Source organism: Oncorhynchus mykiss, chromosome 30 (assembly GCF_057628025.1).
Source record: "Oncorhynchus mykiss isolate SJ-2025 chromosome 30, ASM5762802v1, whole genome shotgun sequence".
NCBI classification, from domain to species: domain Eukaryota; kingdom Metazoa; phylum Chordata; class Actinopteri; order Salmoniformes; family Salmonidae; genus Oncorhynchus; species Oncorhynchus mykiss.
The window spans coordinates 34638839-34652500 of NC_143051.1; the positions used below are offsets into that span (position 1 = coordinate 34638839).

A 13662-nucleotide genomic window follows, 5' to 3' on the forward strand; every position below is an offset into this window, starting at 1 on the left:
TGTGTATATGGTGTGAATTGTTATAGGATGGATACGTTCAATGTGCATGTATAACTTCATTTCTTTATGTATATTGCAATGTTTCTCATACACAAAATATTCCCCTCCGTGTCCCTGGTCATGCATGCTTCATAAAAGGGCCTCATATGGCCATCTAGAGGACACTGAATAGTAATACACAAATCATTTTCTAACCACAAATGCATGGCTGTTCTCCCAACAGTAATCAAATGTTACTGTGCATTTAATGTGTATCTATCTAATCTGCAGTTTTGACTGCAGATTCACACCCTTTACCCTATGAGAAACTGACATGTGTTTAATGCATGCCCTGCAAACAAGTGACAAAATACAGTATATTAAAAAATAAAGAACTTTCTGAAAGGAGAATTCTAGCAAATACACACATAAGCAATCTTCCAGAACAGCCGGTTGTGAGTCTGAAACAGCCGTACTCATCCTCAAGGATTTTTTCCACTCTGTTTCTAAATGGAGCATGGAATGTGCCAACAAGTGAGCAATAAACATCTCTGCAGTGTAAGGACAGCGCACTGGGGCACCAAGTGTGGAGGACCTGGCAATTCTGCCATTCTTCTGATCAACATACAGTGCATTCGGAAAGTATTCAGACCCCTTGACTTTTCCACGTTGTTACGTTAGCCTTATTCTAAAATGAAATATATACGCTACCGTTCAAAAGTTTGGGGTCACTTAGAAATGTCATTGTTTTTGAAAGAAAAGCTCATTTATTGTCGATTAAAAAAACATCAAATTGATCAGAAATACAGTGTAGACATTGTTAATGTTGTAAATGACTATTACAGCCGGAAACGGCTGATTTTTAATGGAATGTCGACATAGGCCCATTATCATCAATCCTGTGTTCCAATGGCACGTTGTGTTATCTAATCCAAATGTATCATTTTAAAAGGCTAATTGATCATTAGAAAACCCTTTTGCAATTATGTCAGCACAGCGGAAACTACTCTGATTAAAGAAGCAATAAAACTGGCCTTGTTTAGACTAGTTGAGTATCTGGAGCATCAGCATTTGTGGGTTCGACTACGGGCTCAAATTAGCCAGAAACAAAGAACTCTCTTCTGAAACTCCAGTTATTACTCGGCAGAAAAGCGCAAACTTCATTAAATAGTACCCGCAAAACACCCGTCTCAACGTCTCAGACTGGCCAATAAAAATAAATAATGAAGATGGGCAAAAGAACACAGACACTGGACAGAGGAACTCTGCCTAGAAGGCCAACATCCCGGACTCGCCTCTTCACTGTTGACTTTGAGACTGGTGTTTTGCGGGTACTATTTAATGAAGTTTGCGCTTTTCTGCCGAGTAATAACTGGAGTTTCAGAAGAAAGTTCTTTGTTTCTGGCCATTTTGAGCCTGTAATCGAACCCACAAATGCTGACGGTCAACTTGTCTAAAAGCCAGTTTTATTGCTTTTTAAAAATCAGAACAACAGTGTTCAGCTGTGCTAACATAATTGCAAAAGCATTTTCTAATGATCAATTACTTTTAAAATTATAAACTTGGATTAGCTAACACAACGTGCCATTTGAACACAGGCGTGATGGTTGCTGATAATGGGACTCTACTCCTATGTTGATATTCCATTAAAAATATGCTGTTTCCAGCTACAATAGTCATTTACAACATTAACAATGTCTACACTGTATGTCAGATCAATTTGATGTTATTTTAATGGACAAAAACATTAGCTTTTCTTTCAAAAACAAGGACATTTCTAAGTGACCCCATATACCCAAAGCAAAAACAGGTTTAGACATTTCTGCAAGTTGCTAAAAAAAAAAACACTAAAATATTACATTAACATAATTATTCAGAACTTTGTTGAAGCACCTATGGCAGCAATTATAGCCTAGAGTCTTCTTGGGTATGACGCTACAAGCTTAGCACACCTGTATTTGGGGATTTTCTCCCATTCTTCTCTGCAGATCCTTTCAAGCTCTTTCAGGTTGGATGGGCAGCTATTTTCAGGACTCTCCAGAGATGTTCGATAGGGTTCAAGGCAACTCAAAGACATTGAAACTCGTCGCGAAGCCACTACTGCGTTGTCTTGGCTGTGTGCATAGGGTCGTTGTCTTGTTGGAAGGTGAACCTTCACCCACGTTTGAGGTCTTGAGCGCTCTGAAGGAGGTTTTCAAAAAAGGAGCTCTCTGTACTTTGCTCCGTTCATCTTTCACTCAATCCTGCCTAGTCTCCCAGTCACTGCCGCTGAAAACATCCCCACAGCATGATTCTGCCACCACCATGCTTCCTTCACCGTAGGGATGGTGCCAGGTTTCCTCCAGACCTGACACTTGGCATTCAGGCCAAAGAGTTGAATCTTGGTTTCATCAGACCAGAAAATCTTGTTTCTCATAGTCCGAGTCCTTTAGGTGCCTTTTGGAAAACTCCAAGCAGGCTGTCATGTGCCTTTTACTGAGGAATGGCTTCTTTCTGGCCACTCTACCATAAAGGCCTGATTGGTGGAGTGCTGCAGAGATGGTTGTCCTTCAGGAAGGTTCTCCCATCTCCGCACAGGAACTCTGTCAGAGGGACCATTGGGTTCTTGGTAACCTCCCTGACCCTGGTCCTTCTCTCCCGATTGCTCAGTGAGGCCGGGCGGCCAGCTCTAGGAAGAGTCTTGGTAGTTCCAAACTTTTCCATTTAAGAATGGAGGCAACGAACCTTCAATGGAGCATACATCTTTTGGTACCTTTCTCCAGATCTGTGCCTCGACACAATCCTGTCTTGGAGCTTTACGGACAATTCCTTTGTCCTCATAGCTTGGTTTTTGCTCTGACATGCATAGTCAACTATAGGACCTTATATAGACAGGTGTGTGCCATTCCAAATCATGTCCAATCAATTCAATGTACCAAAGGCAGACTCCAATCAAGGTGTATAAACATCAAGGATGATCAATGGAAACCGGATGCACCGGAGCTCAATTTCCATGTCTCATAGCAAAAGGTCTGAATACTTATGTAAATAAGTTGCTTTAAAAAAAAATATATATACATTTGCCAACATTACTAAAAACCTGTTTTCACTTTGTCGTTATGGGATATTGTGTGTAGATTGATGAGGGTGAAAAACGTTTTTATTTTTAGAATAAGGCTGTAATGTAACAAAATGTGGAAAAAGCCAAGGGGTCTGAATACTTTACGAAAGCACTGTATACGAAGGTAAATAAATAGCAGCAAACTGTTTAGGAGCGGTCATTTGTGCTTTGGCAAAAATTGCTCTCGATTTAAATCAGTGGTATTCAAGCTTTTTCAGCGCGGAGACCATTTTTTTGGCCAGAATTTCTACCAACCCCACCCACTCAAACAAATAGCGTAATCAGTCCGCACTTAAAAATTGGTTGCATTAAAGCTTACTTAATTTTTACATTTTGGAAATTATTTTCACTACATCAGGGATACCGTAGAGAGACATTTAGGATTTCCAGCCTTCATTGTGTAGGTAAACTTATTTGAAATCAAAACAGCATTTGAACGGAACAACCGATGAGCAGCAGGTGCTTCTCAGGGTTGCCGCTAATCTTACAATCAGGGATGTGGGTTTCTGGTCTACCTGTATACAAATTAGACCCCCATTGCATCTCCCACGCGTCCCCACTAGGGTGCAACTTCAAATACCACTGATTTAAATAAAAGGGGAAGGCATGAGATTTTTTATTTTTTTTATTAGATTTGAGGGTTTCAACAATTCACTTTCACTTTAGGCAAAGAAAAGGATAGTTATTTAGTAATAATATTTAATGTTTTAGTTTACTGAAAGGAAAACACTGGGGGACAGGACCTAGGTAATGAACAATTGTGTATGCGTGTTACGGGATAGGGCTTAACTGTGGCGTAGGGTTGGTAAAAGGGGGAGGGAAAAATCACATCGATACATATACGCATCATCCCATTGTTTTACAAAGACAGTCCCCAAACTCATTCCCACCCACCCATAGAATAGCAACAATTATAAAATAAATGATACTTGGGAGTATTAAAAAAAAAATAATGCAAATAAACAATATATAATAAAATATAATACGAATTGTACAGTATTCTCCGGTTGTTCCCATTGACCCTTTCCATTCCTGACACCTAAGTCCCATTAAGGAGTGACTTAATTGAATTCCTTTTTCGGATAAATTGCTTCTTAGAATGACTGGCCTGTCTTACCGGCCAATTTTATAGGTTCAGGCCAAACATCTGTATGAAAAATAATCTCCACAGGGAACAAAGAAAAAAAACACATAGTACAGAACGAGACAAAGACTACTGTTTAACTGTGAATAATGACAGAAAACATAAAACATCAGTACTTTTGGTACTCCACTCTTACTAGTATGCATTCATAATCCCAGCGCAAACACAGCTAACAAAAACGATACTGTGGTTGAAAGTATTTTAGAAGAGGTGCTACTCAAACACTCAGATCCAGAATACTCTCTCCCCTTTGGGGAAGCAAAGACCGGTGGATGGTGCTTTTGATGTGAGCCTTTAAAAAAGTATTCTTTACAAACATCTCTGCTATATTAAGGATTGTATGGGATGTAAGCCTGTTGTCCACATCTTTAAAACTCGCTAGTTCTTGCTTGCTTTTTAGTTTAAAAAAATCCTACACTAGAAAATATTTAGTGGCTGTATTCAGTCACCACTGTTGTTCTCCCAGGCAAGCCCTCCTGGCCCTCTTTTTCCGCTGTCTTCTCAACAACCTCTCTTGGGGGCAAGTTCACTTTCAAGGCCCAGTTTCCACTACCTAACAGAGATTGACCCTGGCATGCGACGCTGTGCCTCTCCAGGAGAGATCCATTCCAGAAGCGGGAGCGGCATTTGGGACATGAGAACCGCCCTTGGGAAAGGTGACGTCCACGATGAATGAGGGCTTTCCGTAATGTCCGAGAACGCTTTCCGCAGACCGAGCACTTCAGACGGGCCTGGTGGCCGTTATTTCTTGGAGGATGCCTCACAGAACGATGGAGCAAAAGTTTGGCCTGACTGGCGAATGTGGTGCTGGGGCAGTACTGGCATGGAAAACGTTTTATGGGGACTTCCATAGATGACAGCCCACTGACTTTAACCACACCGCCACACCATTGTCTAACTCTATACCCTCCTCTCATCCTCAGGAGCTGGGCAAGCAGTTTCTTTTGCTTAAGCTTCTCATGCATTATTCCCTTTTTCCGCTTCATCACTTTGAGTCTCCTGCTCGTGGCCTTATTCAAGGCAACCCCTACTAGTTGCCCCCCTCTCATTATGCTTTGATATTCGACCCTCCTTTTTTTCTCTCTTTTTCTCTTGCCACCAACCCATCCTTCTTGGGACTGGAACTGAAAAGGGCGGTGTTGACCTTGGGAGGATTGGTTTGGCATGTAGGAGCCTGACGGATAAGTTAAGGGGTGGCCTGATTCAAAAAGAGGGATATACTGATCTGCTTGAGAAGGATGTTGGGTTCCACCAGCTGGTGGGTTTGCCGACCCGGTGCGGCCCAATCCATGTTGCGATTGCCTGTGCCTGGACAAGCTGTTAGAATAAGCAAAGGCCTTCCCGCATACCTCACAGCAGAAATTCTTTTCACCCCTTATTCCACCACCATGGACAGTTTGTTGATGGGCTGTCAAGTGGAACTGATGGCGGAAGGATTTCCAGCACGTTGTGCATGTAAAGAGCTTCTGAGGGGGCTGAGGGGGCTGAGTGGATGAGCTGGACCCCTGAGACTTTTCTTGAGGGTACGGATAATAAGATTGAGAGTTTGCTTGATTTCCATCTAGACTAATAACCCCTCCATGGCCTTTAGCAATTTTTCCTCCTGGTGTACCATCCAATTCCACTTTTGTGTGTAATTTTCCATGTCTCACCAAGCTCTGAGCATAAGCAAACTCTTTACCACATAGGTCACATTTGTAGTTCTTCTGCCCAGAATGCACAGTGGAATGTTTAGTAAGATGGAAGTACTCCCGGAACTCTTTCCCACAAACATCACACCGGTGTGGCTTCTCACCTGTATGAACACGGTCATGCCGACGCAGGGTCTCACGTCTCCTGAATCCTTTACCACAAACTCCGCATGAATATGGCCGTTCTCCCTCTCCACGACTTCTTCTTTGTCGAACTATGATTCCATCAGGTCCTGGTTCTCTCTTCTGCCGAGGCTTGCGGGGCTTTTTCGGTTTAGCATTCATCATCTGCTGGCTTGGATGGGTTAAAGGGATGGTAGAGCCACTTCCTGATCTGTAGGTCTTGTCGATTTCAGATGTAGATGGACCACCTGGTGAGACTCCCATATTACCAAAGCCAAGTCCTCCAAGCAAACCTCCAATGATGTCTCTTCGCTCCTCTCCTCGACTCTCGCCAGTACTTATCTCGCAGGATGCAGCGGCAGCTGCAGCAATGGCAGACATGGCACTGCTAGTGACCTCATCCTCAGAGTCATCCAATAGAGATGAAAGAGGAAGATGAGGTTGCTGTTGATGGAGATGGTGTTGCTGTTGACTTTGAGGGTGTGGGTGTAAGGTAGGAGCCAGTGGTGCCTTTCTGAGTGTCTGGCTTGACATCCCACTGCCATGGGAGCTCTCTCCAGAATAACAAGATGGGTTAGCCTGCTGTCGTCGGTAGTCATCGACACTGTAGGATGGCTGGTATGATGGCCGGTTCCTTGAATAATCTGTGCCAAATTTGCTCGCGCCATCTCGTTGGTAATCACCTGTACCACTGCCTCCAGCCTCCATTCCAGTTTTGCTGCTACTCGCACTTGATGAGCTTTGATTTTCACCACTACCACTTGGTCTGGGCCGGGAATTCCTTCCAGGCTTTCCACAGGTGCCAGACGCAGCATGGTTTAGCAAAGAGGTGCTCTCTCGGAAGCAGCGACCACAAGCAGGGCATCGGAAAGGCTTATCATCATGAATCTTCTCATGCCTGGTGAGGGACTCACGGCGGTTGAAAGACCGTTGACAGACACCACATGCAAATGGACGAGCCCCTGAATGGATAACACCATGCTGGAGGAGGTGCCCCCTTTTCTTGAAACCCTTTCCACATTCGGTGCAACAGAATGTTTTGTCTTCGCTTGAAGTGTCTGGCTTGGCATCTTCAGAAGTCAAACCATGACTACGGAGATGCCTGCGAAGGCTTGTAAGATGACTGAAAGTCTTTCCACATTCACCACAGTGGTAGATGGCTTCAGGGTCAGGTTGACAAGGCATGGGGGCCATGGGATTGAGATTTTCAGGTTTAGGTAGCTGTGAATCATTAGCTACCAACACAGAGGCTGTGGATGAGGAAGGGGCTGAGGAGGAAGAGGAGACCGTTGAGGAGGACTGTTGTGTTGAAGAGAGAACTGATGAATGGTTACCACCAAGGCTGGTTATGGCTCCTCCTACAAGGCCCGGTTGAATGGTTGAATTTTGACTGTGTTCAGTGGAGCTGCTGTGGCAGTTACTACCACTGCTGTGACTGGTGCCATCTGCTTTTCTCTGAGGAAGATAGCCAGCCATAGCCTTCTTTCTCCTGCTACCACCACTTCCACTGTCTCCTTTCCCTTCATCTTTCGAAAGTGATAAATGGAGTGGTAGAGGGAGGGGCATACCACTAGCCTCTTGTTGCATCAACGAAGCCAGCTGATTGGAGGAGAGAACTGGAATACCTTGGAAATCAAAGCCACCCAGAGATGACGGCTGAGGTGTTGGGTGAAGAGGATGGTGTGGGTGGGTATGGCTGTGAGAGTGAGATAAAGCATGGGGTGCCAATGGTTGCTGCTGCTGTTGAGGCTGGGGAGTGGAGTGACTATGACTGTGAGAGGAGTGAAGAGCTGGAGGTGGGGCAAGGGCTGAGCTCGAGTCACTAGCTCCTTGGCCCAAACCCAGGCCAAGATGATTATGACCCCCTTGTTGAACCAGAAACTGCTCCAGACTGCTGTTGGTCGGGACACCAGAAAGAAAGTACTGATTGGCGGCAAGCATGCAACTGAACTGCTGATGTAAGCTACGTGGATCAGACTGCCCAACGAGTGGTTGCCCTAGGGAGGAAACTGCACTGCCAGGGTTGTTAGAAGCGGACGATGAGGCTGATGGGGAGGGCGAGGAAGAGGATGGTCCAGGTGAGGCTTGGGGAACAGAGAGGCCAGGGTGTAAGGGTGGAGGTGCAGATGTAACTACTCCTCCAATAACACCAGATCCTCCACTGCTACTACCCCCAAAGTCAAAACGTCCCATTCCAGAGTGCAGCTGCTCCTGCGCTAGCGCTGCTTCTGCAGGGTGAAACGGACGTAAGAATTGTGGGTATCCTGCAGCAGAGCTCCCACTAACACTACTGCTCATCTTGCTGGATTTCCGTGAACTGTGTGAGGATGAGGACTGGCTCTGGTGTGATATTGGTGGAGGTGGGGCACTCATTTTGGCAAATATAGATGACGAATCAGCAAAAGCATTACTTCTAGACCCCTGAAGAGACCCCAGACCAAGCCCAGATAGAAGAGCCCCTGACGACTCCCCCTGCTGTTGGTGCTGCTGCTGAAGCTGTTGCTGGTGCTGAAGTTGGACTTGCTGTTGGTGCTGGAACTGTCTTTCCAATCCAAGGCCTTTAAACTGGTGGGCTTGGTGTCCACTTAGCATATCTAGAATGTCCAAGGGGTACTTACTGAACTGGAACATCTCCCGCTCACTGATGGGAGGTTGTTCCTGGGTCACTCGCCCTACTGTTGAACTACAACAATATCGCACCAATAATAATCAAATGATCAATAGCCACAGCTACTGGAAGTAATGCTTCTTGAACAACTAGAATGACTCACTGCTACCAATGTCTATCCCCTCATATAGATTAATGCCTACTGCTTGCACGTTACAACCAAGAAGAGCAGGTAAAGGTCCTTTGAAATAATAAGTTATTTTCCTAATTTGGAATATAATGTATAAAACACAAAGTATAAATAGTATGCAGTCTACGTAGTGTTTTTAGATTCCTTCTATAGTTGTAGTCTTTATTTTTCACCAAAAATGTGAAGCTGTCAGCATCCAGCTGGGGAGATGAGGGATGAACAGGTGTTCCACTTCTTTTTCTGCCTGTTGATGTCACGATCTCGAAGACTGGGGAAAAACAGAAATATGGATTAAGTTAAATAGCCCGGGAGCTTGATAGCACCTCATCCCCAGAGAATTTACCAAGCATAATTGCAAATTATTTTCAGCTCCCAGTGTTGGCATACATGACCACTTATCACTAGACAAAACTCTGGAGACCTTCATTTTCCAACTTAAGAATTGTCCAAATGTAAACAAACATTTGTGCCTTCAAAAGATTGATTATTTACAAGAACTGTTGTGTAGACCAAAACAGCCATCAACTCTGTTATTGGTGCATTTGGTAATATAACCATCTGCAGGTACTAAAGGATTACAATCATTGTTATGAAATCATCCCTAATTAAATCAGGCCTTCATGGTAGAATTGCAGCAAAGAAACCACTACTAAAGAACACCAATAATAAGAAGAGACTTGTTTGGGCCAAGAAACAAGCAAGGGACATTCGACTGGTGGAAATCTGTCCTTTGGTCTGAGTCCAGAGAGTCCAGAAGTCCAAATTTGAGATTTTTGGTTACAACCACCGTGTCAGCATTCTGCAACAATACGCCATTCCACCTGGTTTGCGCTTTGTGGGACTGTCATTTGTTTTTCAACAGGACAATGACCCAAAACACACCTCCAGGCTGTGTAAGGCCTATTTGACCAAGGAGGGTGATTGAGTGCTGTATTAGATGACCTAGCATCCACAATCACCCGACCTCAACCCAATTGAGATGGTTTGGGATGAGTTGGACCTCAGAATGAAGGAAAAGCAGCAAACAAGTGCTCAGCATATGTGGGAACTCCAAGTCTGTTGGAAATAATTCCTCATGAAGCGGGTTGAGAGAATGCCAAGTGTGCAAACCTGTCAAGGCAACGGGTGGCTATCTAAAAAATATATTGATTCTTTCGACTTTTTTGGATACTACATGATTCCAGGTGTTATTTCATAGTTTTGATGTCGTCACTATCATTCTACAATGTAGAAAATTGTTTTAAAAAAGCCCTGAATGAGTAGGTGTCAAACTTTTGACTGGTATTAATATATTTTCACACAATATGCATTTAAACCCACTTCACCTGCATTTTATAATTGAAAGTCATCAGGGGCATGCAACTATAGTTTTACTTCACACAAAATAAATGAATGGTACCCATTAGATTGAAACTATTTGGCTTGCATTATGTCAAAAACATCATAATAGGCTAGAGCCCAATTTGCACCCTTTGACTCATTTGTCAACCCACTGGGGAGCCAGGCCCAACCAATCAGAACAAATTCCCCACAAAGGGGCTTTATAACAAACAGAAAAAGCTGTCTGGGTGGCTAGTCTCAGACAATTTTATTTATTTAACTAGGCAAGTCAGTTAAGAATACATTCTTATTTACAATAACGCCTGGACGACTCTGGGCCAATTGTGCACCGCCCTGTGGGACTCCCAATCACGGCCAGTTGTGATACAGCCTGGATTCGAACCAGGGTGCTGTAGTGACGCCTCCAGCACTGAGATGCAGTGCGTTACTCAGGAGCCAAGGGTAAAAAAAGCCAGATGTAGAGGTCATTGGCTGGTGTATTTACACATGGTCATGCTGTTTAATCGGCTTCTTGATATGCCACACCTGTCAAATCACAACAGCATGATCATTACACAGGTTCACCTTGTGTTGAGGACAATTAAAGCACACTTAATGTGCAGTTGTTAACACAATGCCACAGATGTCTCAAGGGAGCGGCAGGGTAGCCTAGTGGTTAGAGCGTTGGACCAGTAACCGAAAGGTTGCAAGTTCGAATCCCCAAGCTGACAAGGTACAAATCTGTCGTTCTGCCCCTGAACTAGGCCATCATTGAAAATAAGAATTTGTTCTTAACCTGTTAGATCTCTAGGAGCGCTATTTCATTTTTGGATAAAAAACGTTCCCGTTTTAAGCGCGATATTTTGTCACGAAAAGATGCTCGACTATGCAGTTTTGGAAAGAAAACACTCTGAAGTTTCAGAATCTGCAAAGATTTTGTCTGTAAGTGCCCCAGAACTCATTCTACAGGCGAAACCAAGGTGATGCATCAACCAGGAATTAGCAGAATTTCTGAAGCTCTGTTTTCCATTGTCTCCTTATATGGCTGTGATTGCGCAAGGAATGAGCCTACACTTTCTGTCGTTCGCCCAAGGTCTTAGCAGCATTGTGACGTATTTGTAGGCATATCATTGGAAGATTGACCATAAGAGACTACATTTTCCAAGTGTCCGCCTGGTGTCCTGCGTCGAATTCGGTGCGCAATTGCCAGCTGCTTCTACTTTACCATTTGATTCAGGGGAGAAAGCATGTGTCCAAGAACGATGTATCAATGAAGAGATATGTGAAAAACACCTTGATGATTGATTCTAAACAACGTTTGCCATGTTTTCAGTCGATATTATGGAGTTAATTTGGAAAAAAGTTCGCGTTTTGAGGACTGAATTTTCGGGGGTTTTTTGGTAGCCAAATGTGATGTATAAAACGGAGCCATTTCTAATACACAAAGAATCTTTTTGGAAAAACTGAGCATCTGCTATCCAACTGAGAGTATCCTCATTGAAAACATCAGAAGTTCTTCAAAGGTAAATGATTTTATTTGAAGGCTTTTATGTTTTTGTTGAAATGTTGCGTGCTGGATGCTAACGCTAATGCTAACGCTAAATCCTTTGTTTGCTAGCTACTGTTACACAAATTATTGTTTTCCTATGGTTGAGAAGCATATTTTGAAAATCTGAGATGACAGTTTTGTTTACAAAAGGCTAAGCTTGCGAGATGGCATATTTATTTCATTTCATTTGCGATTTTCATGAATAGTTAACGTTGCGTTATGGTAATGAGCTTGAGGCTGTAGTCACGATACCGGATCCGGGTTTGGGAGATCAGAGAGGTTAACTGACTTGCCTAGTAAAATAAAGGTAAAATAAATAAAATACGAATTGGCATGCTGACTGCAGGAATGTCCACCAGAGCTGTTGACAAATAATTTTATGTTTATTTTCTACCATAAGCCGCCTCCACCGTTTCAGAGAATTTGGCAGTACATTCAACCAGCCTCACAACCGCAGACCACACGTAGCCACGACAGTCCAGGACCGCCACACCCGGCTTCTTCATATGCGGGATTGTCTGAGATCTGCCACACTGAGAGTTGATTTAACAGTGGGTTTTTGCACAACCAAAGAATTTCTGTGCAAACTGTCAGAAACTGTCTCAGGGAAGCTCATCCGCATGCTCATCATCCTCACCAGTGTCTTGACCTGACTGCAGTTCTGACTCGTAACCAACTTCAGTGGGCAAATTCTCACCTTCAAACAGCCACTAGCATGCTGGAGAAGTGTACTCCTCACGGATGAATGGCGGTTTCAACTGTACCATGCAGATAGAAAACATGTATGCACCGTGTTCGCGTTGTGGGCGAGCGGTTTGCTTATGTCAACATTGTGAACAGAGTGCCCCATGGTGGCGGTGGGTTTATGGTACAGGCAGGCATAAGCTACGGGCTACAAACTGCAATTTATTGGTGGCAATTTGCATGCACAGAGATACCGTGATGAGATTGAGGCCCATTGTCGTGTCATTCATTCGCCTCCATCACTTCATGTTTCAGCATGATAATGCACTGCAAGGATCTGTACACAATTCCTGGAACTGAAAATATCCCAGTTCATCTATTGTCTGCATATTCATCAGACGCGTCACCCATTGAGCATGTTCGGGATGCTCTGGGTCGACGTGTACGACAGCGCGTGCCAATATCCAGCAACTTCGCAAAGCCATTGAAGAGGAATGGGACAACATTCCACAGGCCAAAATCAACAGCCTGATCAACTCTATGCAAAGGAGATGTGTTGCGCTGCATGAGGCAAATGGTGGTCACACCAGATACTGACTGATTTTCTGATACAAGCCCCATTTTTTATGTATTTAAGGTATCTTGACCAACAGAAGCATATCTGTATTCCCAGTCAAAAGAAATCTATAGATTAGGGCCTAATAAATATATTTCAATTGACTGACTTCCTTATGAGCTGTAACTCAGTAAAATCTTTGAAATTGTTGTGTGTTGCGTTTATATTTCTGTTCAGTGTATTTTGCAGATATGAAAGATTCACCAATAATTGTTGATGGAGGTCGACCAATCATGATTTTTCAGCGCCGATACCAATTATTGGAGGACCAAAAAAAGCCGATTCCGATTAATCAGTCGATTTAAAAAAAAAAAATGTATTTGTAATATTGACAATTACAACAAAACTGAATGAACACTTATTTTAACTAAATATAATACATCAATAAAATCAATTTAGCCTCATAAATAATGAAACATGTTCAATTTGGTTTAAATAATGCAAAAACAAAGTGTTGGAGAAGAAAGTAAAAGTGCAATATGTGCCATGTAAGAAAGCTAACGTTTAAATTCCTTGCTCAGAACATATGAAAGCTGGTGGTTCCTTTTAACATGAGTCTTCAATATTCCCAGGTAAGAAGTTTTAGGTTGAAGTTATTATAGGAATTATAGGACTATTTCTCTCTATACAATGTGTATTTCATTCATTGGATGTTCTT

General features: G+C 43.2%; 1 protein-coding gene across 1 annotated transcript in view; it reads right to left on the reverse strand.

Moving 5' to 3' along the window:
• Positions 1-46: 46 nt before the first annotated feature.
• LOC110489256 (uncharacterized) overlaps positions 47-13662 on the reverse strand; it is a 26588-nt gene continuing 12972 nt past the window's right edge. The window contains exon 2 of the mRNA XM_021561907.3: positions 47-9103. Within this exon, the coding sequence (XP_021417582.3) occupies positions 4652-8668 (4017 nt within the window). The 5' untranslated portion in view covers positions 8669-9103 and the 3' untranslated portion in view covers positions 47-4651. The remainder of the gene's footprint in view (positions 9104-13662) is intronic.